The sequence below is a fragment of the Saimiri boliviensis genome, chromosome 9 (assembly GCF_048565385.1).
Source record: "Saimiri boliviensis isolate mSaiBol1 chromosome 9, mSaiBol1.pri, whole genome shotgun sequence".
NCBI lineage: Eukaryota > Metazoa > Chordata > Mammalia > Primates > Cebidae > Saimiri > Saimiri boliviensis.
Window position 1 is genome coordinate 93626564 of NC_133457.1, and position 22552 is coordinate 93649115.

At 42.1% G+C, this 22552-nt stretch overlaps 1 protein-coding gene across 1 annotated transcript; it reads left to right on the plus strand.

Moving 5' to 3' along the window:
* The first annotated feature begins 42 nt into the window (after positions 1-42).
* Positions 43-21937, plus strand: ZNF343 (zinc finger protein 343). The gene is given in 8 exon segments (XM_039479732.2): positions 43-294; positions 8209-8464; positions 8649-8707; positions 9694-9820; positions 15933-16301; positions 16304-17269; positions 17272-17341; positions 17343-21937. Coding segments are annotated over 7 exon segments (1788 nt in total). The 5' UTR covers positions 43-294; positions 8209-8346; the 3' UTR covers positions 17422-21937.
* Positions 21938-22552: the final 615 nt, after the last annotated feature.

Sequence of the window (22552 nt, forward strand, 5' to 3'; positions counted from 1 at the left end):
GGAAGCTCCCGCGGAGGCTTGTGGGGAGTGCAGTCTTTTTTTTTTTTTTTTTTGAAGACCGGGCGGAGGGGACAGAGACTTCACTCGGGACAGAAACTGTTTTCAGCATGGGATTTTAAAAGAAGACACAGAGGCTGTCACTGCAGTAGTCACTGTCCTGGTAAATTAACCGTTGCACGGCCGAGAAGCGGCTCCGTGGCGACCAATGGGAACCGAAGTCTGCGAGGATGCTGGAACTGTAGTTCTGGCATAGGTCGGCGCAGGAGGTCTGAGAGAACTCGTCCGCTGGCTCTGGTGAGCTGGGCCTCCACCGCTCCTTGGCCCCGGGATACCCTCTCTCCTGGGGAAAAGAGGGTCTGGAAAGGCCGGGCCTAGGTTAGGACGCGGGGTAGAGTGTGGCCGATGGAGAGTGCAGGTTGGGGATATTTGGTTTTTGGAGGAGGGGGCGCGGCTTGCGGTACCCACTGGGGCCAGGCGATGGGGTGAGCAGCAGCTCGCTGGTAACCTTGGGGCCGCCGGCACCTCCGCGGACCTTTCTTCCTCCGCTAGGACGAGAGTGACCTGGAACTCTGTCTTGAACCAGGCGGGATTATTCTGGGTTAGCCAGTTTAAGAATAAGGAGTGCGGCCCCAGTCGTGCGTCCTGGGGTTTCTGTGGGTTGTGGGAATGAATTCAGCCAGGGCCAAATGGACGACCATCCCCGAGGCTATGGTGGGAACGTGGCTAGGTCCGCACATCCCCCGGTGGTTTTGGCTGGGGAACTTTTTCAGTCCTGCATCTCCGAATGGTTGTGGGAATACAGGGCTGATCGTGGATGCCAAGGTTTTATTTTTTGTTTTTCTGTTTTTTGGGTGGGGCTGGATATGTCCCAAGTGGTGACGGGGATGGGGTGAGGGGTAGGCCATTTGAGGCCTTGATGCTTGATGGGCCTTGGTTTATTAGGGGTTCCAGAGGTGGTCAAAATATCCTTAGAGGGTCTGGGCGAGTGTCTTGGGTCAGGAGTCCCTGGGGTTTTTAGGGAGGTTTTTTGAATGGGGGCAGGTCTTTTCTCTGGGACCTGATGTCCCAAGGTGTGTCATGTGGCAGGTGCCCCTGTGCTTTGCGGCAAAGATCCTGGGTTTGGTTTTAATCTGGGTGGCCCGTCTGGCTGACTTCTTTACTTGTCTGCTTTTGCTTCACATGTTAGGGCCAAATTTCTGGTTTGGGCTGTAAAGGGTTAGGTAGGGTGGGGAACTCTGGGGGCTTTTGATTGACAATCCAAATCACTTCTGGCATATGGTGAGTTCCAGATATCAGGCGTTTAATTTTATTTTTAATTTTTGGTAGGGACAAATTTGAAGTCTACCCAATAGAGACATACAGTGAACTGCCATGGACCTGTTCACCATATTCAACATTTGTTAACTCATGGCCAATTTTGTTTCATCTGCATCCCCTCAACTCTATGTGTGGACACACTTTAAGAATTGTCAAACTCCAGAGAGATTGGTCACTGCTGACATTATTACTGGCCCAACTGGCTAAGGGTGTGGCGCTCTGCAGCTAGACTTCAAATCGAGGCACTTTCTAGCATTGTCATTTTGAGGAAGGTATAATAACTCATGGAGTTTTGGGAAGGTAAAATTTGTATGGTGCCTGGAATTGCCTGTGGTATACAGTAAGAGTTTAGTAAGTGTTAACTATTACTAATAAATAATATTACAGCTTGAGGCCCATAGGCATTAAAGGGATAAATACGTAATAGCAGCTTGTCAGGGCAGACTGTATTCTGATGTCCCCATGTGGTTCTGTCCCCTAGAAGCTGTTTACATTCTTCTCTTCTCTGACAGATCTGAAGCTTTCTTGTTGAAGGGAGAGGAGCCCTGCTCATTTTAAACTTGGGGATTTCTAGCCTCCATATCTGGATGCTAGGAGACAATCCTGAAGCTCATACTGCCTGTTTCATCCTCAGGTCCACATTCTCCAATCCCTGTCTGCCAGGAGAGGACTATCTCTTGAAAAAGGAAGGAGTTCTGTGTCCCTGAGAACCTACTGTCTGGTAGGTACCCCTTACCTTTCATATTCCTATAGTGTCTTTTCTGCTCAAAACCATGTCTGAATTTCCTGTGCCCATCTGATGTCTTGTACTCTGAAGTCTAGCAATTGAGGCTTAAGGCTTTGCTTGTATTTCCACAATACTGGGAGGATTTTAAGGGCAAGGATCTCCAAGGGGAATATCACCCCAGACCGGTACTTTCATTCAGGTGACCACCATCCTTGCCCCAGCCATATTTCATCCTAGCTCCTGGATTCCCAGGGCTTTGTCAGCTACTGTGAAATAAAAAATGGTGGTGATCCCCATTTATTGGGCCATTGTTCTGTGCCAGGCAGCTGGGTTTATAGTCTCCACAATATTTTAAACTCTCAACAGTTTGAAAGTTAGGAATCAAAACTCTGAACTGATAGAAGAAGTGGCATGTTACAGAGTTTAAAAAACTTACCTGGCAATATGGCTGGGTTGGGTAGAATTAGGATTTAGAACTTCGTCAGTTATCAACATTCTATAATCCCTGTTTCATTGAGCCCTCCCCCCCCACCACCTGCCTCATTTTTCTTGTTTTTGCTACTGGAGTATTTGGAAGGAAATCCCAGACATCACATAATTTTACCTATAAATACTATCATATGCATTTCCAACAGAGAAGGACTATTTGTTAAATATGTAACCATAATATTACCACATTCAACAAAATTGACAGTAATTCCTTAATGTCTTAATTCCTAGACTGTTTGAAAATCTGCCCATTTCTTCTAAAAAATATACCATTGCTTAGTTCAAACTGTACACACCTAACAATTCAGGTAAGAAGTTTAAGAGGGAGAAGTATCTGGAATTCAGCAAGGCCAATTCTCCCGCTCCCTTTTCTCTTTACCTGTTGCTAATTTCTGTTAATGACTGTGCTTTCCGCTTCTGGTCACGAACAGGAGCTCTGAGTCCTTTTTGCCAACTTGTTCTTTCTGAAATTCTCGCCCTTCTAATTAGCAATGGAGTCCTCTCCATTCTACCTTGGTATATCCCTTTATTCCTTTCCCCTCATCTCACTGCTGTGCTATCCAGATTTTTTTTCTTCTCCACATTCTAGTTCACCCTCCACCCTGCCTTTTGAGTCGCTTCTCTGAAGGAAAAATAAGGATCATGCCACTCATCTACTCAAGAGGGCCATTTCTTATTGCCTACCTCCAACTCTGTCCAAAGTCAATAATTAGAGCAGGTGTCCCCAAACTATGGCCCGCAGGCCGCATCTGGTCCCCCGCCGCACTTCAGGAAGGGGCACCTCTTTCATTGGTGGTCAGTGAGAAGAGCACAGTATGTGGCGGCCCTCCAATGGTCTGAGGGACAGTGAACTGGCCCCCTGTGTAAAAAGTCTGGGGATGCCTAAATTAGAGTATGAGGCCATGAGTGGTGGCTCACGCCTGTAATGTCGACACTTTGGGAGGCTGAAGGGGTGGACCGCTTGAACTCAGCCTGAGCAACATGGTGAAACCTGTCTCTACTTAAAATAGAAAAATTAGCTGGGCATGGTGGTGCACACCTGTGGTCCCAGCTACTAAGGAGGCTGAGATGGGAGGATGGCTTGGGCCTGGAAGGTAGAAGTTCCAGTGAGCCGAGATCGCACCACTGCACTCCAGCCTGGGTGTGAGCTCTGGAGACTGCCTGGGTTCAAAGCCCGTCTTTACCACACATTGGCTGTGTAACCTTCGAAACATTATTTCACTCCCTGTGCCTTTTACTCCTCATCTGTAAAATGGTGAAAATAATAGTGCCCATCTCATGGAGTTGTGTGGAAGAAATGTAGTAATTTTTATACGGTCTGGCAGATAATTCCTATAAGGTAGTGCCTGGCACATAGTATATGCTTACTAAATATGGACTGTGGTTGTTAATACTGATATCTGATTAATATCTGAATTATCTCTCAATTCACCTTTTCAGTCTTGTCCCTAAAACTTACTCCCTTTGTCGTGCCCTTGTAGTTGTGTGGGAATAGATTCCATTCTGTGCTGTTTTATTCCTCTGTGGTTTCCTACTTGGCAATCAAACTCCTATTGATTTAGTCACACATTTACTCCATTGCAAAGCATGCCTTGATTTTTTTCAGGCAAAGTTGTCTGCAGCCTCTTCTTTGGCACCAAAGCATTTTGTTTTTGTTTTTTGTTTGTTTGTTTGTTTTAAGATGGAATTTTGTTCTTATTGCCCAGGCTGAAGTGCAATGGTGTGATCTCAGCTGTAACCTCCACCTCCTGGGTTCAAGTGATTCTCCTGCCTCAGCCTCCTGAGTAGCTGGGATTACAGGCATGTGCCACCATGTCCTGCTAATTTTGTATTTTTATTAGAGACAGGGTTTCACCATGCTGGTCAGGCTTGTCTCAATACTCCCATCCTCAGGTGATGCACCTGCCTTGGCCCCCCAGTGTGCTGGGATTACAGGTGTTAGTCACCGAACCTGGCTTAAAGCACTTTATATATGAGTACTTTGTTGAACTGGACCATGAAGTGGCTCTTTAAGGATCAGGGACCTCTTGCTTATTTTCTGTCACTGACATGGTGCCTAATAACTAGCAGGACTAAATAAGTCTTTGTGAGCATTGAGCAGCCCTGTTTCCTGGCTGTGGAGGAGCCATATGGGCCGGGATGGGGTTGGGGGGTGGCTCAGATTGAGAAGTGGGTTGGGCCGTTATTAAGAAAGGCCGGGATACCAAGTTAGTGAGTTGGACTTCATTCTGTGGCCATTAGGGAACCACTTGAAGGTTTTGAGCTACTTTTGAGTGTGATCTCTCCCTTTAGCTGTTACCCCATTTCTCTGCTTTCCTTCATAGCAAAACTCCCCAAAAGAATGGTCTATACTTGTTACCTCCAGTTCCTATTTTTCCATTCTGTTTTAAATCCTTTTGTAGTCCACACTCCAGAAACTGTTCTTGTCACGGTCACCAGCAGCCTCTACTGTGCTACACCCAGGACTGAATTTCCAGTCTTTATTTTACTCGGTCTTCTTGGCAGCAGTTCCTGTGGTCGATCTCCTCCTCCTCCTTGACACACCTTGTCCTTGGGCTCCAGAACTGTATGTACCTCTCCTTTTCTTTCTCCCTCACAGGCTACTTCTCTGTCTCCCTTGCCAGTTCTTTTTTTTTTCCTGGCCTCCTAACTTGGAGTCCTCCAGAGCTTAGTCCTTGACGATTCTTTCATCTTCCTCCTCTGCCTTGCTGATCTCCTCCACTCTGAGGACTTTAAATCCATCTGTATGACTCTAGCCTCGACCTCTTCCTTCCACTTCAGTCTTGGATGACGAATTGCCTACTTGTAATCTCCACTTGAACCTGTATTAAGCATCTCAAATCTAGTCTCAAACATCAAACTTTGTTCTGCTCCCCCAAATTTGTTCTTTCTGTGCTGAATGAGCTTCCTCCTGGACAGCATCCCTGCTTGTTCTGTGGTGGTATGGCAAGTGATGGGACCATGTCCTTCATTTTTGTCTTCTAGGCACAACCACAAATCTTTGTACTTTGAAGGCTGAATCAATAGTGAGGACTAGGGCTAGGTGAGAATGGGTTTATGGGCTTGGGTCCTTATAGTAGCATGTTTCACTCTTCATCCTCTTTGTGTGGCCACTCCTTATAGGTATACACCCTATCATGTTGAACTCAGGAGTGACCAGGTGACTTGATTTGCCAGTGAGTTATGGTCAGAATTGTCTCTTTGGGTAGAATTTTTAAGCACTTGTATAGGGTTCTCCATCTTTTGTCTTCCTCTGCTACTTCTACTGGCCATTTTCCAAATAGGGGCTGCACTGTTAGCCCCAGTCCTTGAGTGAAGATGAATTAGTTGACAGATAATAGTCATGGAGTCTGATGAGAAATAAACCGTCATTACATTAAGTCACTGAGATTGTGTGGAGGTTATTATTATAGAAGAACTCAGCCTAACCTTGGGCCAGGCTCTGACTTTTGGTAGCTGTGTAATCTTAAAGACAAATAAAGCAGCCCCTTGGTGCCCCGGTTTCCTCCTTTGTGAGATGGAAAGAATAGCAGCATCCACCTCTTGGCTGTGTTCTGAAGATTATCAGAAATTGCACTTAGTGGCCAGTTGCTTGTGCCTGTAATCCCAACGCTTTGAGAGGTCGAGGCTGGCAGATCATGAGGTCAGGAGTTCAAGACCAGCTTGACCAATATGGTGAAACACAGTCTCTACTAAAAATACAAAAAATTAGCTGTATATGGTGGCAGGCACGTGTAATCCCAGCTACTCAGGAAGCTGAGGAAGGAGAATTATTTCATCCTGAGACTGCACCACTGCACTCCAACCTGGGCAACAGAGCGAGACTCTGTCTCAAAAAAAAAAAAAAAATCTGCACTTAGTACAGATCTTGCTTTACAAATGTTAGCTACAGATACTAGTGTTACTAGGGAAGTTACATTTATTTATTTTTTTCTTTTTTTTTTTTTTTTGTCTTTTTGTTTTTTTCCTTTTTGTGGAGAATGGGGTCTCGCTATATTGCCCAGGCAGGTCTCGAACTTCTGGGCTCAAGCTATCCTCCCGCCTCTGCCTCCCTAAGAGCTGGGATTACAGGCGTGAGCCACAGCGCCCGGCTACTAGTGTTACTAGGAGAAAGGCTTTGTCAGCTTCAGCTAAGTTGTACTGCAGATATTACATGCTGGCTTTAGCTTCGTACCATGACCTTTTACAACAGAACCACAGTCCCTTTGGGGACATAGTTCTGAGAACAAGAGAAATGGTAGAATTATGCAGTGCTTAGAAATGGCATTGTCACTTTCACTCACATTCATTTTCCAAGGCAAGTTACAAGGTCAAGCCTGATGTCTGGGACTGGGAAGTACAGTCCTTTTATAGAGCAACAAGTAATTGGGAACGATGATAAAATCTACCACAAAGGACTCTTTTATCCCCATCACTAGAATTAGATTAGCAAAAAGACTTGAGATTCATTTCATCTTACAAGAAGTGTCATAGTTTAGTAAAGACAGTCACATAAATAGAGAAATTGCAATATGGTATGATGCCCAGGTTTGACAGAAGAGGGAGAGATCATCTCTGCCTGTGGTGTTGGGGGATGACTTACAAGAGCTGCTTAGAGGCCCGAGGTAGTCTCAGAAGGGTACTAGGCAACAATAGGCCTGTAGTCATTTGGGGTAAAATCTTAGACAGCATCTGAGGAGCTTCTGAAGGTGGCATAGCTCCTAATACCACCTGCCTTCTTTGGGACCACATCAGTGTAAGACTGACTTGGGCGCATCAGGATACACAAATGCACATCTCTGATAAGGTCATGTGGTAGGCATGCATAGAAATGGATGCTGGGGTGTTATCTGTTCAGAGTAATTGTGAGACCTGGCGCTCTCCCTTAAGTAAGAAGGACTGAGTTTTGATCTCCTAAATGCCTCAGGATACAGGGATATAGGAATTTTTTTTTTTTTTTTTTTTTTTTTGAGACAGGGTCTCACTCCTGTCGTCCAGACTAGAGTGCAGTGGCACGATCTCAGCTCATTGCAGCCCTGACTTCCCGAGCTCAGCTGATCCACCCACCTGAGCCTGCTGAGTAGCTGGGACTATAGGCATACACCACCATGCCCAGCTAATTTTTGTATTTTTTGTAGAAATGGTATTTTTGCCATGTTGTCCAGACTAGTCTTGAACCCCTGAGCTCAAGCGATCTATTTGCCTTAGCCTCCCAAAGTACTGGCATTACAGATGTAAGCCACTGTGCCCATCCAAGACATAGGGAATTGAACATAGATGGAACCTTGGGCCGGGGCAGGGGAGTCAGAAGCTGAGTTCTGCATGCACTGATTGGTCTGCAGGAAACATTCAGAGGCTCTTTCTCCACAGGCATTATGTTATATTCTGTCTTCTCTCTGATTCAGGCTTGAGGTAGTAGCAGAGACTGATTCAAAACATAGAATTTGAATCTGAGGTACAGAGACAGAAGAAATAAATTTTGAGAGCTAAGGGATGGTGGCAGAATATAAGCATGAGGGCCTAGAAATGAAGGTAGAGTGAATGAAGGTAGAAAATCCAGGGAACCCCTATAGACGGAGACTCCATGTTTGTTGAATAATGAGGGTGTGAGAGGACAGGATCCCCGTTGAAGAGGCTTAGGCCTAGGGCCCACAATAAAAGCCCCAGCAATATCACATTGCTTCTTTATCCCACAGGGCCTGGCTGCATGGAAAAAAGATGGGCTTTTACAATAAAGGTCGGAAGAAGGCAGCAGAATCCATCTTGAGATGAAATAACATGTACCTGGACCTCTGGCAGAATTTCAAGGCACACACTGGGCTGACCCTGGGGCCATGATGTCGCCTTATCCTTCAGCACTGGGAGATGAAGACTGGGAGGAGATTTTCCTTTCAAAGAATGGGGAACATATAGAGACCATGAAGAAATTGGCTCAAAATCATGAAGCAAAAGGTGAGAATTGTTGAAGGGCTAGAGAGATGAAGAGGGAGCTAAGACTCCAGGTTCACCTAAGAATGCTTCAGAGGTCACCTCTGAGTAAAGTGACTCCTTCCTAAGGCTCAGAAGAGCTGCTGAGGGAGTGTCATGGGTGGGGGAAGGAGGTCTGGTTTCTCATGGCTTCTTTTTCTTTCCCTAGGCTTGCCTTCTAATGATACTGACTGGCCCCAGGAGAAGGAGGGAAAGGCCCAAATAGTGGTGAGTTGGGGGTTACATTTTTTTTCTGAACTGCTGGCTCATTTCACAGAGAACAGACATATATTCTCTTTCTTGGGAAGGGAAAAGGTGGTCAACATCTGGGTAGATGAGTGAAGCATTAGGCTTTGTTGAAAAAAATTGTTAAAATACATAGCAAAGACAAGGATTTTACAGATCCCATTTAGTAACCTTAACTTTTAAAAAATGCTCATTCCAGAACCCATCTGTTCATTTCCATTTTTCTCTGTAATCAAAGTTTTCTTCCATTTTCTCCTCTAAATCTTCACCGCTCCGGAAGAGCGGTGAAGATGTGTTTATTCCTTCTGCAGCCCATTCTCTGCTGTTCTCTGAATTCTTTCCTTATGAATCCTCAAGGTCACTGTCCTAAACACTCCCTGAGGTTTTCAAACTAATTCACAAATCATTTCTCCAGTGAAATTATATGTGTCAAGGACCTAGAATGTGTTCTGTGCTCAGTTATGCTCCTCACAGGTTTTAACAGAAAGCCAGGCGCTAGGTGTGGTAGCTCACGCATGTAATCCCAGCAGTTTGGGAGGCTGAGGCGGGCAGATCACCTGAGATCAGGAGTTTGAGACCAGCGTGACCAACATGGAGAAACCCCATCTCTACTAAAAATACAAAAAATTTTTGTATTTGGTGGCACAGGCCTGTAATCTCAGCTACTTAGGAGTCTGAGGCAGGAGAATCACTTGAACACGGGAGGAAAAGGTTGTGGTGAGCCAAGTTGTGCCATTGCACTCCAGCCTGGGCAACAAGAGCAAAACTCGGTCTCAAACAAACAAACAAACAAAAAACAGAAAGCCAGGCATGCAGTAGTGCTCAGAAGAACTTCATATGGAGAACCGTGTACTCTGACGAATTACATCAACTTGCATATCCAGGCTCTCCAGGGACAGCAGGTGTGCTCCACACACAGGGAAGATTGATGGTGGCTTGCTATACATTAATTTACTGGTTGTTTGTAGGTACCAGTTACATTAAGGGATGTGACTGTGATCTTCACGGAAGCAGAATGGAAGAGACTGAGTCCAGAGCAGAGGAATCCATACAAAGAAGTGATGCTGGAGAATTACAGGAATCTTCTCTCATAGGGTGAGGCTGTGTTCTTTCCTTTCCTTCATTAATTCAGTAGAGATTTATTGATCACCTACTATGTACCACAAAAAATGTTCTAGACACTAGAACACATTAGTAAAATCATAATCCCTGCCTCCATGGGGCTTACTTTCTAGTGTAAGTAGATAGACATCAAAAAGCTCTCTATATAGGGATATTATAAAATGGCATGTTAAAAGGTGATAAGTGAAACATAGTGAAAAATAGTAAAATAAGGCAGGATAAAGGGGTATTGGGTGTGATAGGATGGCTGGCTGAATTTTAAAACTGGGTATTTGAAATCAGTAAAGTAACATTTGGCCAAAGACAAATGTGGTGAGGAGGTTAGAACTCTAGTATCTAGGGTAAGGGCATTTCAGGGGGAGGGAATTACTGATGTGAAGACTTTAGTGAGGGGATGTACCTGCCCAGTATATGAAACTGCAAGGAGGCCAGTGAGGCTGGGGCATGGTTTGCAAGGTGCAGAGTAGGGAGAGATGCATCTCTGTGACACAAGTTAAAATTAAGAGTCAAGTTTATTGTGGTTTGGGGGTTTCATAAACCATATTTTTTTGTCTTCATTTGTTTACAAACTTAAAATAATTATTTAAATCTGGGTTGATAAATGTTATCAATTGCAACATAAACTCTAGATCAGGAATTGGCCAATGTTTTCTGTAAAGGGCCAAACAAGAATTGTTTTTAAAGGTGATAAGGCCTCTGTAGCAACCCTTAATTTGCCATTGAGTTGCACCCATAAATGATATGTAAATGGATGAGCATGGCTATGTTCCAGTAAAACTTCCTTTATGCACACTGAAATTTGAATTTCATATGTTTATGTATCATAAAATATTACTATTGGTTTTGGGATCCAAGCAAAGGAGCAGTTTCTGTCTCGATCATGGGGTTCTCAAAGTATAGGGAAAAAGAGCAATGATGGATGGGACCACATGGTAGCTCTTAAAACTTGTTTGAAAATGTACTAACTTCCTACTAACCTTCATTGGCCAAAGCAAATCCCACAGCCAAATCTGATGTCATTGTGGTGGGAAAGATAATCCTTCAGAGATGGGCTCTATGGGGGAGGAACAGCAGATATTGTGACCAAAATACAGTTTACTGCAAGAGGGGAGCTTAAGTTGAATCTTAGAAATAAGTGTTCACAGGGCTGATAGGTCAAGGAGGAACATGAATTATCTAGATTTAATAGTTATTAACACATTACCTGCTTGTATTATCATTCCCTTCTCCCTTTCTGGCCAAATTATTTTAAAGTTAATTCAAAATACCATGACATCCTTAAATATACCACATATATCTAAAAATTAAAAATGGATTTTTACATAATCACAATACCACGACTATATTCAACAAAGTTAATGGAATCATCTAATACCAAATCTATGTTAAAATTTGAGTAAAAATAATATATATATTTATATAAAATAAATAAAATATATATATAATATAAAGATATAATATTTTTATATATTATTTTTAATCAAATATATTTTGCATATATATGATATATATATTTATAATATATATAACATAAATATATATAATATATAAATTAATATATATGTAAATATATATATTATATATATATATATATATATATATTTTTTTTTTGAGACAGGGTCTCATATCTATCATCCAGGTTGGAGCACAGTGGCATGATCATAGCTCACTGCAGCCTCGACTTCCTGGGCTCAGGTGATTCTCCCACTTCAATCATCCTAGTAGCTGGGACTATAGGTACATGCCACCATGGCAGCTAACTGTTTGTATATTTAGTAGAGACAGGGTTTTGCCATGTTGCCCATGCTGGTCTCAAGCTCCTGGTCTAAAGTGATCCACCTATATGGGCATCCTGAAGTGCTGGGATTACAGGTGTGAGCCATGCCTGGCCTCAAAACATATTTTTATAGATTAAAATCAGGTTGTCAGTTATCCCTAAGGTAATTCATAAAGGTAACATATCCCAATAAAAAAGTAGTAACAAGCTCTTTTGTGAAATTCACATGGAAAAATAAATGTGGAAAAACTGTCAAGAATACACTGAAAAATAAAAGCCATAACAGAGTACTATCCTTATCAGACACTAAAATATACTACAAAACCTTTAGAATTAAAATGTGTCCTTTGAGTTAAAGCTGCAAGGAGAAAATAAAGAAAGAAAACGCTGTGGTGCTGGCCCATGACTAGACAAATAGACCAGTGGAATTGAGGAGAAGGTTAGGAAGTCAACCCAAGAACTTACGGAACTTTGGTATGCGATGAAGGTAGCATCTCAAATCCCTGGAGTAAAGATGGACATTTTAATAAATGGTGTTGGGCAACTAGATATCCATTTCCATTTGAAAGAACAACACTGGACCATATACCAAACACCATACACAAAAAAAAAATCCCATATGACTCGAGCTCTAAATGTAAAAAATTAAACCATAAACATACTAGGATAGAATAGGGGTAAATATTCTATCACCTGGACAGAGGAAAAGGTTTTCTAAATTTGGTTAAAAATTCAGATGCCTAGAGGAGAAGAGTGATAAGTTTGATACTGTAAACAAAGTCAAAAGAAAGGTTAATTTTCCAGGAAATATTTGTCACAGACAGTATATCACATATAAAGAGTTATTTTCCATAATATAGAATGAATCTTAAAATTTAAGAAGAAGAACCCTAAAACCAGATAGGAAGAAAATAGGCAAAATACCTAAATAGATAGTTCATAAAATAAAATATAACACTGGCCCTTAAATGTTTGAAAAGGTGTTTAACTGCACTTCTAATTAGATTAATGCAAATTAAAACTACACATCATTCTTAATGTATCATTCACAACATTTCAAGGGTTGACAAAATACTTGACAAAGCTGAGGGATATAGGCAACATTATACACTGTAGATGGCAATGCAGAAATGCTGCAGCCATTATGGAGGGAAATTTGGCAATACGTAACAAAACTATATGTGCCTGTGCTTTGACCTGGCAATCCTACCTAGAAGAATTTACCCTGAAGATTCATCTCCAAAGTTATTACATTTGCACAAGGTTATTCACTATAGCATTGTTTCTATATAAAATACTAGAGTAACCTAATTGCTCCTACGTAGTCAATTGGTTGAAGAAGTTATGGTACATCCTTCCAGAATGAGGAAGAGCTCCTCTGAACTGATAGGGAGTAAATTCTGATAAATTATGAGCATACGCATATGTTTCTTCTTTTTTTTTTTCCACAAAATATCACAGGGTTAATAAACCAGAAACTAATGAGATTGGTTAGCTGTGACGTTATATGTGGAATTTGGCTGGAAGGCTATGGAAAAGAGAGGCATGTCCTCTCTGAGGAGACCTTTCTGAATTGTTTTGCACTTTTAGAGCATACTAGTGTTTTACATACCCAAAGAAAGGAATTAAATCAACAAAGAGGGAAAATCCCTAAACTGGAATACAAAGAAAAAAATCTACCTATGTTCCAAAATAATAATACAACCACAGGTAACGGGAAAACAACCCAGTTAACAGAGAGCTTTGACCATACTTTATAGTAAAGTGAGAGTTGGCAAACCTAGGGTCTACAGGTCAAATCTCTCTCACTGCCTGTTTTTGTAAATAAAGTTTTTTTTGAACAATGAATTATTTATAGCTGCTTTTGTTATACATTGTCAGAGTTAAGCAGTCATGATAGGGATCATGTCACTGTATACAAAGCCTAAAATATTTACTCTTTGGTTCTTTTTACTTTTTTTATTTTTATTTATTTAGTTTTTAAAGATGGTGTTTCACCATGTTGGTCAGGCTGGTCTTGAACTCCTGACCTCGTGATCCACCCACAGCCTCCCAAAGTGCTGATATTATAGGTATGAGCCACCATGCTACTCTTTGGTTCTTTACAGAAAAAATTGCCCAACTCCTTCTCTGTTCACAAAGAAGAACTGCAAACAAATCTTGAACTAAATGGACTATATTTTTTATGTATTTTATAAGGATATGGGTCAACAATTCTGAAACTATATTCCTTGCTTTTTTTTTTTTTGAGATGAAGTTTTGCTCTTGTTGCCTAGGCTGGAGTGCAATGGCATGATCTCGACTCACTGCAACCTCTGCCTCCCGGGTTTAAGTGATTCTCCTGCCTCAGTCTCTTGAGTAGCTGGGATTACATACATGTGCCACCATGCCCGGCTAATTTTGTATTTTTAGTAGAGATGCGGTTTCTCTACATTCGTTAGGCTGGTCTCAAACTCCCGACCTCAGGTGATCCGCCTGCATCAGCCTCCCAAAGTTCTGAGATTATAGGTGTGAGCCACCGTGCCTAGCCTTATTCCTTACATTTTAAGATTAAGCAAATGAGTAAATGTATTGATGATGTAAGCCAGATCTCTTAACTGAATTATTATATAGCAAAGGGGCATGATAGAAAACAGAGTTCCTCAGAATGGCATCTGTAAATCTAAATTATCTTTAGTGAAATGGTGACACGTTCCTAGTAAGGCATAGGGATTAGAATCATAATGAGTACACATGGGGCCCACTTAACAGGGTGTTAAGTGTAATGAGCTTCTGGTTCCTGTGTTTAACACAAAATAGACACAAATGAGATTTCTTCTTCTACTGAAATACTTCTCAGTAATGTAGGGTGTTACATCAGTGCTATATACCATCTATATATTCAGACTGTAGTCTGAATAACCTGGTATGCTTCTAGATAAGCCAAAAAGATGGCAGCAAGTCACGGTCAAAGTATCAAGACTAAAAGTTCATGTCACGAAATACTAGAATGACCACAAGTCTTATAAGAGGTGACTGGCCAGAAACAGAAACAAATAATGAGTTACTTTAAGAACCCAAGTAAACCAAATAAGCTCAGGGAGTGTTCAGTAACAGCAAGCAGAGTCTAACGGCTGCTGAGAGCCTCACCCATGGCAAGGCTGACAGACAAGCAGCTTTGAGCAGATACAGCTCAGCCTATGCACAGAAAGCAACCAAAGGGAAAACACATTGTCAGAAACTAAAACAAAGAACACAAAAGGTCAGAAAATCAAAAGGCACAAATCCTTCACATAAGAGACAAGGAGACACAGCAGTGAAGAAATTCACATATAGTTTGGTGAGGGGGAAAAAGTAAAATGTTTTACTGTTAGAGAGCAGTTTCATGATGGCTTTGCTAATAAAGGTTTGAAAACTAGCATTCTGGATAGGATAAAATGAGTTTGTAGGGACAGACAGAGTTGAGTATAAAGATTCCAGTGTTCATTAGTTAGGCAGAAGTCTTCAATCAAGCTCAGCAGGGTCTGGGGCCAAGGAAGTGGTTATTTCTCAGCATCAACTGGATAGATCTAGTTGTGATGAAATGCAACACCTAGTTTTGATATTTTGTAAGCAGGTGCTGCTGTAAATGAAAAATTTGTCTTTTTACTAATTGATGAAAAGTGGAAAGAAAGGCAGATTTTGTTGTTTTGGTTTGTTGTCACAGTCCTAAAATCATGGACCACGTCTTTCTTGTTCATTGCCGAATTCATAATACTTAGGAGAGAACCAAGTACTTTGACGTTTTCTAAGAAGTCTTTGTTTACAGATGGTCAGCCTGAAATTTATATTTGTTTTATATAGTATAATTTCTTTAATAACTATTCCATACACTTTCGCCTACATTTGAAACCCTCCAGACTGAGGGACTTTTTATGCCTATCAGACTCTTTTTTATATAATAAGAACAGTTATGAAGGAGATTTCTGCGTGTCATAGAGACCATTATCTCCAAGCAGAACAAAGAGTTGTGGACAGTATATACCAATGTGAATGTCTATGGCTTAGAAGATTTTAGAAGAAGGAGAAGGCTAAGTATAATTAAAGCTATTTACAGAACAGAATACTCACTTAAGAGGTTCCTGGTCTCAAGATGTTTTTGTTGTGGATTTTTTGGATTGCAATAGAAAATGTGATGGAATGTAAAGGAATCATTGTTCAGAAGCAAATTGTATTGTATTTATAATATCAATTACAGGCATGGCAGCAAAACATTCTCTGTCCTAAGACAAGGGAGAAGAGCCCAGCAGCCTTACTTATGTACTCTAACTGAAAACTTTATTTCTTTAGCAGATCCAAAGCCAGAAATCTACCCTTGTTCCTCCTGCCTTCTGGCCTTCTCTTGTCAGCAATTCCTCAGCCAACATGTGCTTCAGATCTTCCTGGGCTTATGTGCAGAAAATCACTTCCATTCAGGGAATTCTAGCCCAGGGCGTTGGAAACAGCAGGGGCAGCAGTATTCCCATCAAAGCTGCTGGTATGAAAACACAGAAGATCAGGAGAGAGGAGGTGGCTCCAAACCCTGGTCTGCAAGGACAGAGGAGAGAGAAACCTCAAGGGCATTCCCCAGCCTACTCCCAAGACAGTCAGCAAGTCCTAGAGAAGGCAACATGGTGGCAGAAACAGAGCCCAGTTCAGCCCAAAGAACAAACCATGCGCAGCCAAAGACTTGAAGGAATTGGAAACCTTGAGATTTGAAGCAATCAGCTGTAGAGAGTGTGAACCAGACCATAACCTGGAATCAAACTTTATTACAAATCCAAGAACGCTCTTAGGGGAGAAGCCCTACATTTGCAGTGATTATGGGCAAGGCTTTCAAGATAGATCAACCTTCATCAGACACCATCGGACACACTCGATGGAGAAGCCTTATGTGTGAAGTGAGTGTGGGCAAGGTTTTAGCCAGAATTATAACCTCAACGGACCCCAGATAACACATTCAGAAGAGAAGCCTTATTTGTGCACGGAGTGTGGGCAAAGCTTTAGAAATAAGTCCATCCTCAATAGACATCAGTGGACTCACTCAGAGGAGAAGCCCTATGTTTGCAGCGAGTATGGCCGAAGCTTTAGCGAGAAGTCATCCTTCATCAGACACCAGGGGACACACTCAGGTGAGAAACCCTATATGTGCCTAAAGTGTGGACGAGGTTTTTGTGATAAGTCAACCCTCAGAAAACACGAGAGGATTCACTCCGCGGAGAAGCCTTATTTGTGCAGGGAGTGTGGGCAAGGCTTTAGCCAGAACTCAGATCTCATCAAACACCAGAGGACACACTCAGATGAGAAGACTTATGTTTGCAGGGAGTGTGGGAGAGGCTTCTGCGACAAGTCAACCCTCATGATACATGAGCCAATGCACTCTGGAGAGAAGCCTTATGTGTGTGGTGAGTGTGGATGAGGCTTTAGTCGGAAATCATTCCTTGTTGTCCACCAGAGGACACACTTGGGGGAAAAGCATGATGTTTGCAGGGAGTGTGGGTGAGGTTTTAGCCAGAAGTCAAATCTTACCAGATACCAGAGGACACACACAAATGAGAAGCCTTATATTTGCAGGTAATGTGGGTGAAGCTTTTGTGACAAGTCAACCCTCATTTTACATGAGAGGACACACTCAGGAGAGAAGCCTTACTTTGCAGTGAGTGTTGCTGAGGCTTTAGCCAGAAATCACTCCTCCTTGTCCACCAGAGGACACACTCAGGAGAAGCATTATGTTTGTAGGGAGTGCGGGCGAGGCTTTAGTCGAAAGTCAAATTTCATCAGGCACCAGAGGACACACTGATGGGAGAAACCTGTGTATGCAGGGGTCATGGGCAAGACTTGAGTGATCAGTCAAGCCTCATGTTACCCCAGAGAGACACATGGGGAATAGATACACTCATATGTATGCAGAATGTGGGTGAAGTTCCAGAGATGTGTCGACCCTTATCTGGCATGGGAGGGACACGTTCAGGAGAGAAGCCTTATGAGTATAGAATGTGTACAGAGGATACACTGAAGAGAGAAATTTCATTTGTGTAGAGACCGTGGGTAAGGCTTTAGCAATAATCAACATTTACCAAACATCCAATGACAGCCTCAGGGGAAAGCACCATTGTCTGGGGAGTGTTGGTGAGCAAAAGAATGGACAGTCAAGGTGGCCCTCAGGAAGGAGGTCATTGTTGCAGGGTGTATGGGCAAAGCTTTTGTGATCACACACCACAGGCAGAATCGGCATGTGGGGACACTGTGGAGCTCTGCCCAGATGGCCTTTTCAGGGCTAACAGCTCAGCTGTCTGGGAGAACAGTGTTGCTGCTGGCAGAGATGCCCTCAACTCTGGAACTCGCTCTCAGCCACAGGGAGCTGCACACCCTGGGGGTATGCATCTTCGCAGGGGTAGCTCCCGGCCCCACCCCTTGACTCAACTGGGACAACTCCAGAAGGTCATTCCAGATCCAGAGGTCCCAGTTGAACTGAAGGATCACTGGGTTGCAGACACATTGCAGGTCAGCCTCTTCCTCTGCACAGTCCTGCCCTCACTCCCCAATGAATCCTCAATTTTCCATCTCATTGTCTCTCCAGAGAATTGATTCTAAGACATGTTAGGTATATAAGGAGTGTGGATAAGGCTTCAGCCATGAGTGACCCCTTATACAGAATAGAAATACTTCCGCACGTGTGGGGAGAATGGACAAGGACTTAGGAAAAAGGTGCACCTCATCAAAGAACAGCTTTTTTTTGGGACAAACTTTACATGGGTGAAGAGGGAAAATGTGAAACACACTAGTAGTAAGTTAAACCTCATCTTGTGCTAGAGGAGGACACGCTCAGGGAGAAGACCTGTGTGGGCAGGGCTTGTGGGCGGAGCTTCATCCGATGCCCCTCCTCAGCTGACTTAAGAGGACTGTCTTGCCACCCCAAGTCGCTACCTCACTCACCTCTGAGGGGTTTTCAGGAGAGGTCTTGACTCCACCATTTACTCTGTATGTGAGCGAAGATGGCAGTAACTGTTAAATAACCATTTTTTCTACTTCTTGGAATCAGATGCAATAAAAAAGACTTATTTGTGCCCCAAAGGGTTATTCCTGCTTGCCTGGTGACTGTGGACCAACTCTGGCCTGCACAACCTTCCCCCTCAAAACTTTTCTGCTGTCCAGTGGGCTGCAACCACATCTCCAGTAAGGACTGAACCCTAGGCTTGGGTAGGGAATCCTCCTTCCAAGTTTATCCTTGGGTAATCCCCCTCAGCTGTGGGATTTTTTTCCTTAGTATTTATATTTATCTTTGCAAAATAATTTTTTTTTCGAGGCAAAGTTTTGCTCTGTTGCCTAGGCTGGAGTTCAACATCTCGGCTCACTGCAATCTCTGCTTCTTGGGTTCAAGTGATTCTCCCTGCCTCAGCCTCCTGAGTAGCTGGAATTACAGGCGCCCGCCACCATGACCAGCAATTTTTGTAGTTTTAGTAGAGATGGGGTTTTACCATGTTGGCCAAGCTGGTCTGGAACTCCTGACCTCAGGTGGTGATCTGCCCACCTCAGTCTCCTAAGGTGCTGAGATTACAGGTGTGAGCCACCATGCCTGGCAAAATAATTCTTTAAATTACTGTATGGTTTCTGTCTCCTCATCAAACCCAGACTGATACAAGTGTAAACGTGTATGTGTGTACTTTTTAAAATGAGGGCAAAGACATGAATTTTGACTGCATTTATTTAGTGAGCCTAGAGATAAGCCAAAGAAGTAATGCAGGTCAAAACTATTAATTATGAATACTCAACTGGGGCTGTGACCTTGAATCTAGACACAGAAATCTAATGGTCTATATCAGAAGTTGGCAAACTACAGCCTAAATGCCAACCCTTGCTGATCACATGTTTTTGTGTGGCCTTGAGCTAAGAATGGTCTTTACATTTTAAATGGTTGCAAAGAATTTAAAGAAGAATATTTTGTGACATATATTTGTATACATAAATAAAATTTTATTGGAACCCAACCACACTCATTTGCTAGGTATTGTCTGTAGCTGCTTCCATGCTACGTGGTAACGCTGAGTAACTGCAGCAGAGACCAAATGGCTCACCAACTCTAAAACGCTCTCTGGCCCTTAAAAAATTTATTGGAAACTAACCAGTCTTAAACACATTTAAAAAACTTTGCCCACTTTTGATCTAGACTGAAACCTGGGACCATTTTATCAAGTAAAGACCAAATGAATTCCCTGTTTAGTCCCCTGCTCCGAATTCATGACCCCTTTTTCCTTATTTGTAGAAATTGGCAAACTAATTGAGTTGCAAGAGATTGAGAATAGCCAAAACAATCTTGAAAAAGAAAAAGGAGGAGGATTCATACTTTCTGACTTCAAAATTTAATATAAAGCAAATGGTAATCAGGATAGTATAGTACTGGCATAAGGATGGAATAGAATTGGAAGTCCAGAAATAAAACCATGTGTCAGTGGTCAACTGATTTTCCACCAGGGTGCCAAGATTATTCAGTGGGGGAAAGAAGAGTCTTTTTAACAAATGATGCTGAAACAACTGTATATCTACTTACAAAAGAATGAAGTTTGACTCTACCTTATACATATATAAAATATTAACTAAAAATATACAAAAAATCTAAATGTAAGAGCTAAACCTCTGAAACTATCAGAAGAAAACAAACGGGTAAATCTTCATGATCATAGATTTGGCAAAAAAGATTTTTCTTTTTCTTTTTCTTTTTTTTTTTTTTTTTGAGATGGAGTTTCGCTCTTGTTACCCAGGCTGGAGTGCAATGGCGCGATCCTCACCGCAACCTCCACCTCCTGGGTTCAAGCAATTCTCCTGCCTCAGCCTCCCAAGTAGCTGGGACTACAGGCGTACGCCACCATGCCCAGCTAATTTTTTGTATTTTTAGTAGAGACGGGGTTTCACCATGTTGACCAGAATGCTCTCGATCTCTTGACCTCGTGATCCACCTGCCTCGGCCTCCCAAAGTGCTGGGATTACAGGTGTGAGCCACCGCGCCTGGCCAAAAAAGATTTTTCTTACTGCACCAAAAACATGAGCAGCAACGACAACAAAAAGATAAATTAGCCTTCATCCAAATTAAAAACTTTTGTACAGGATATTATCAAGAAAGTGAAAAGACCAGGCATGGTGGCTCATGCCTGTAATCCCAGCAGTTTGGGAGGCTAAGGAGGATGGAATGCTTGAACCCAGGAGTTCAAGATTAGCCTGGGCAACATGGCAAAACCCCGTCCCTACAAAAAAAAAAAAAAATACAAAAATTAGCCAGTGTGGTGGCATGCAACTGTAGTCCTAGCTACTCAAAAGGCTGAGGTGGGAGAATTGCTTAAGCACAGGAGGTCAAGGCTGCAGTGAGCTGTGATTGCATTATGGCACTCCGGCCTGGGTGATGGGGCGAGACTCTGTCTAAAAAAAAAACCCAGAATGGGAGAAAATCTGTATAAATAACATATCTGACAAAGACCTTATATCTGTAATATAGAAAGAATTCTTACAACTCAATAATAAAAAGCAAATGGTCCAATTAAAAAATGAGCAAAGGATCTGAATGGACATTTCTCCAAGGATAATATATAAATGCCCCAAAAGCACATGAAAAGATGTTCAACATCGTTAGTCATGAGAGAAATGCAAATCAAAACCATGGTGAAATTGATAGCACTTCACATTCATTAAGATGGCTTAAATCAAAAAGTCAGATAATAACAAATATGGGTGAAGATTTGGAGAAATCAGAACCCTCATACCCACTTGTGGGAATGTATAATGGTGAAGCCACTTTTGAAAATAGTCTGGCAGTTCCTCAAATGATTAATCAGAATTATCATATGACTCAGAAATGCCACTCCTAGCTAGATACCCAAGAAAAATAAAAACACGTCCACATGAAAACTTGTATACGAATGTTTACAGCAGCATTATTTATAATAGCCAAAAGGTGGAAACAATCCAAACATTCATCATTTGATGAACTGATAAACAAAATGTGGTAGTCTCCTCCTTATCTGAGGAGGTTATATTCCAAGATCCCCAGTGGATTCATGTAACTACAGATACTACCAAACCCTATATATACTGTTTTCTCCTATACATACATAGCTATGATAAAGTTTAGTTTATAAATTAGGTACAGTAAGAGATTAACAATAATATTAATAGAACAGTTATAAAATACACTAATAAAAGTAATGAATGTGGTCTCTCAAAGTGTCTTGTGCTGTACTCACCTATTTTTGTACTGCAGTTGACTACAGGTAACTGAAATTACAGAAAGTGAAACAAGGATATGGGGGGACTACTGTACATCTATACAGTGGAATATTATTTGGCCCTAAAAAGGAATGAAGTACTGATACATGTCATGACATGGATGAGCCTTAAAAATATTGTGCTAAGTGAAAGAAAGTAGTCACAAAAGACCACATATTATTATATTATTCCCTTTATATAAATTTTCTTTTTCTTTTTCTTTTGTTTTTTTGAGACAGAGTCTCACTCTGTCACCCAGGCTGGAGTGCAGTGGCGTGATCTTGGCTCACTGCAACCTCTGCCTCACAGGTTCAAGCGATTCTCCTGCCTCAGCCTCCTGAGTACCTGGGACTATACCATGCCCGGCTAATTTTTTGTTTTTTTTTTTTAGTAGAGATGGGATTTCACCTTGTTAGCCAGGATGGTCTCGATCTCCTGACCTCATGATCCGCCCCCCTCGGCCTCCCAAAGTGCTGGGATTGCAGGTGTGAGCCTATTCCCTTTATATAAATATAAAGCGCCCAGCCTATTCCCTTTATATGAATTTTCTAGAATGTCCTTCAGATAGACCTGAGTGTAAGTTCAGGTCTCTGCTCACATACCACTCCTCAGAGAAGTTTCCCTTGACCACCTAGCCAAAATTGTACCCCACTCTCTCAGTCCTCTGCCTTTATTTT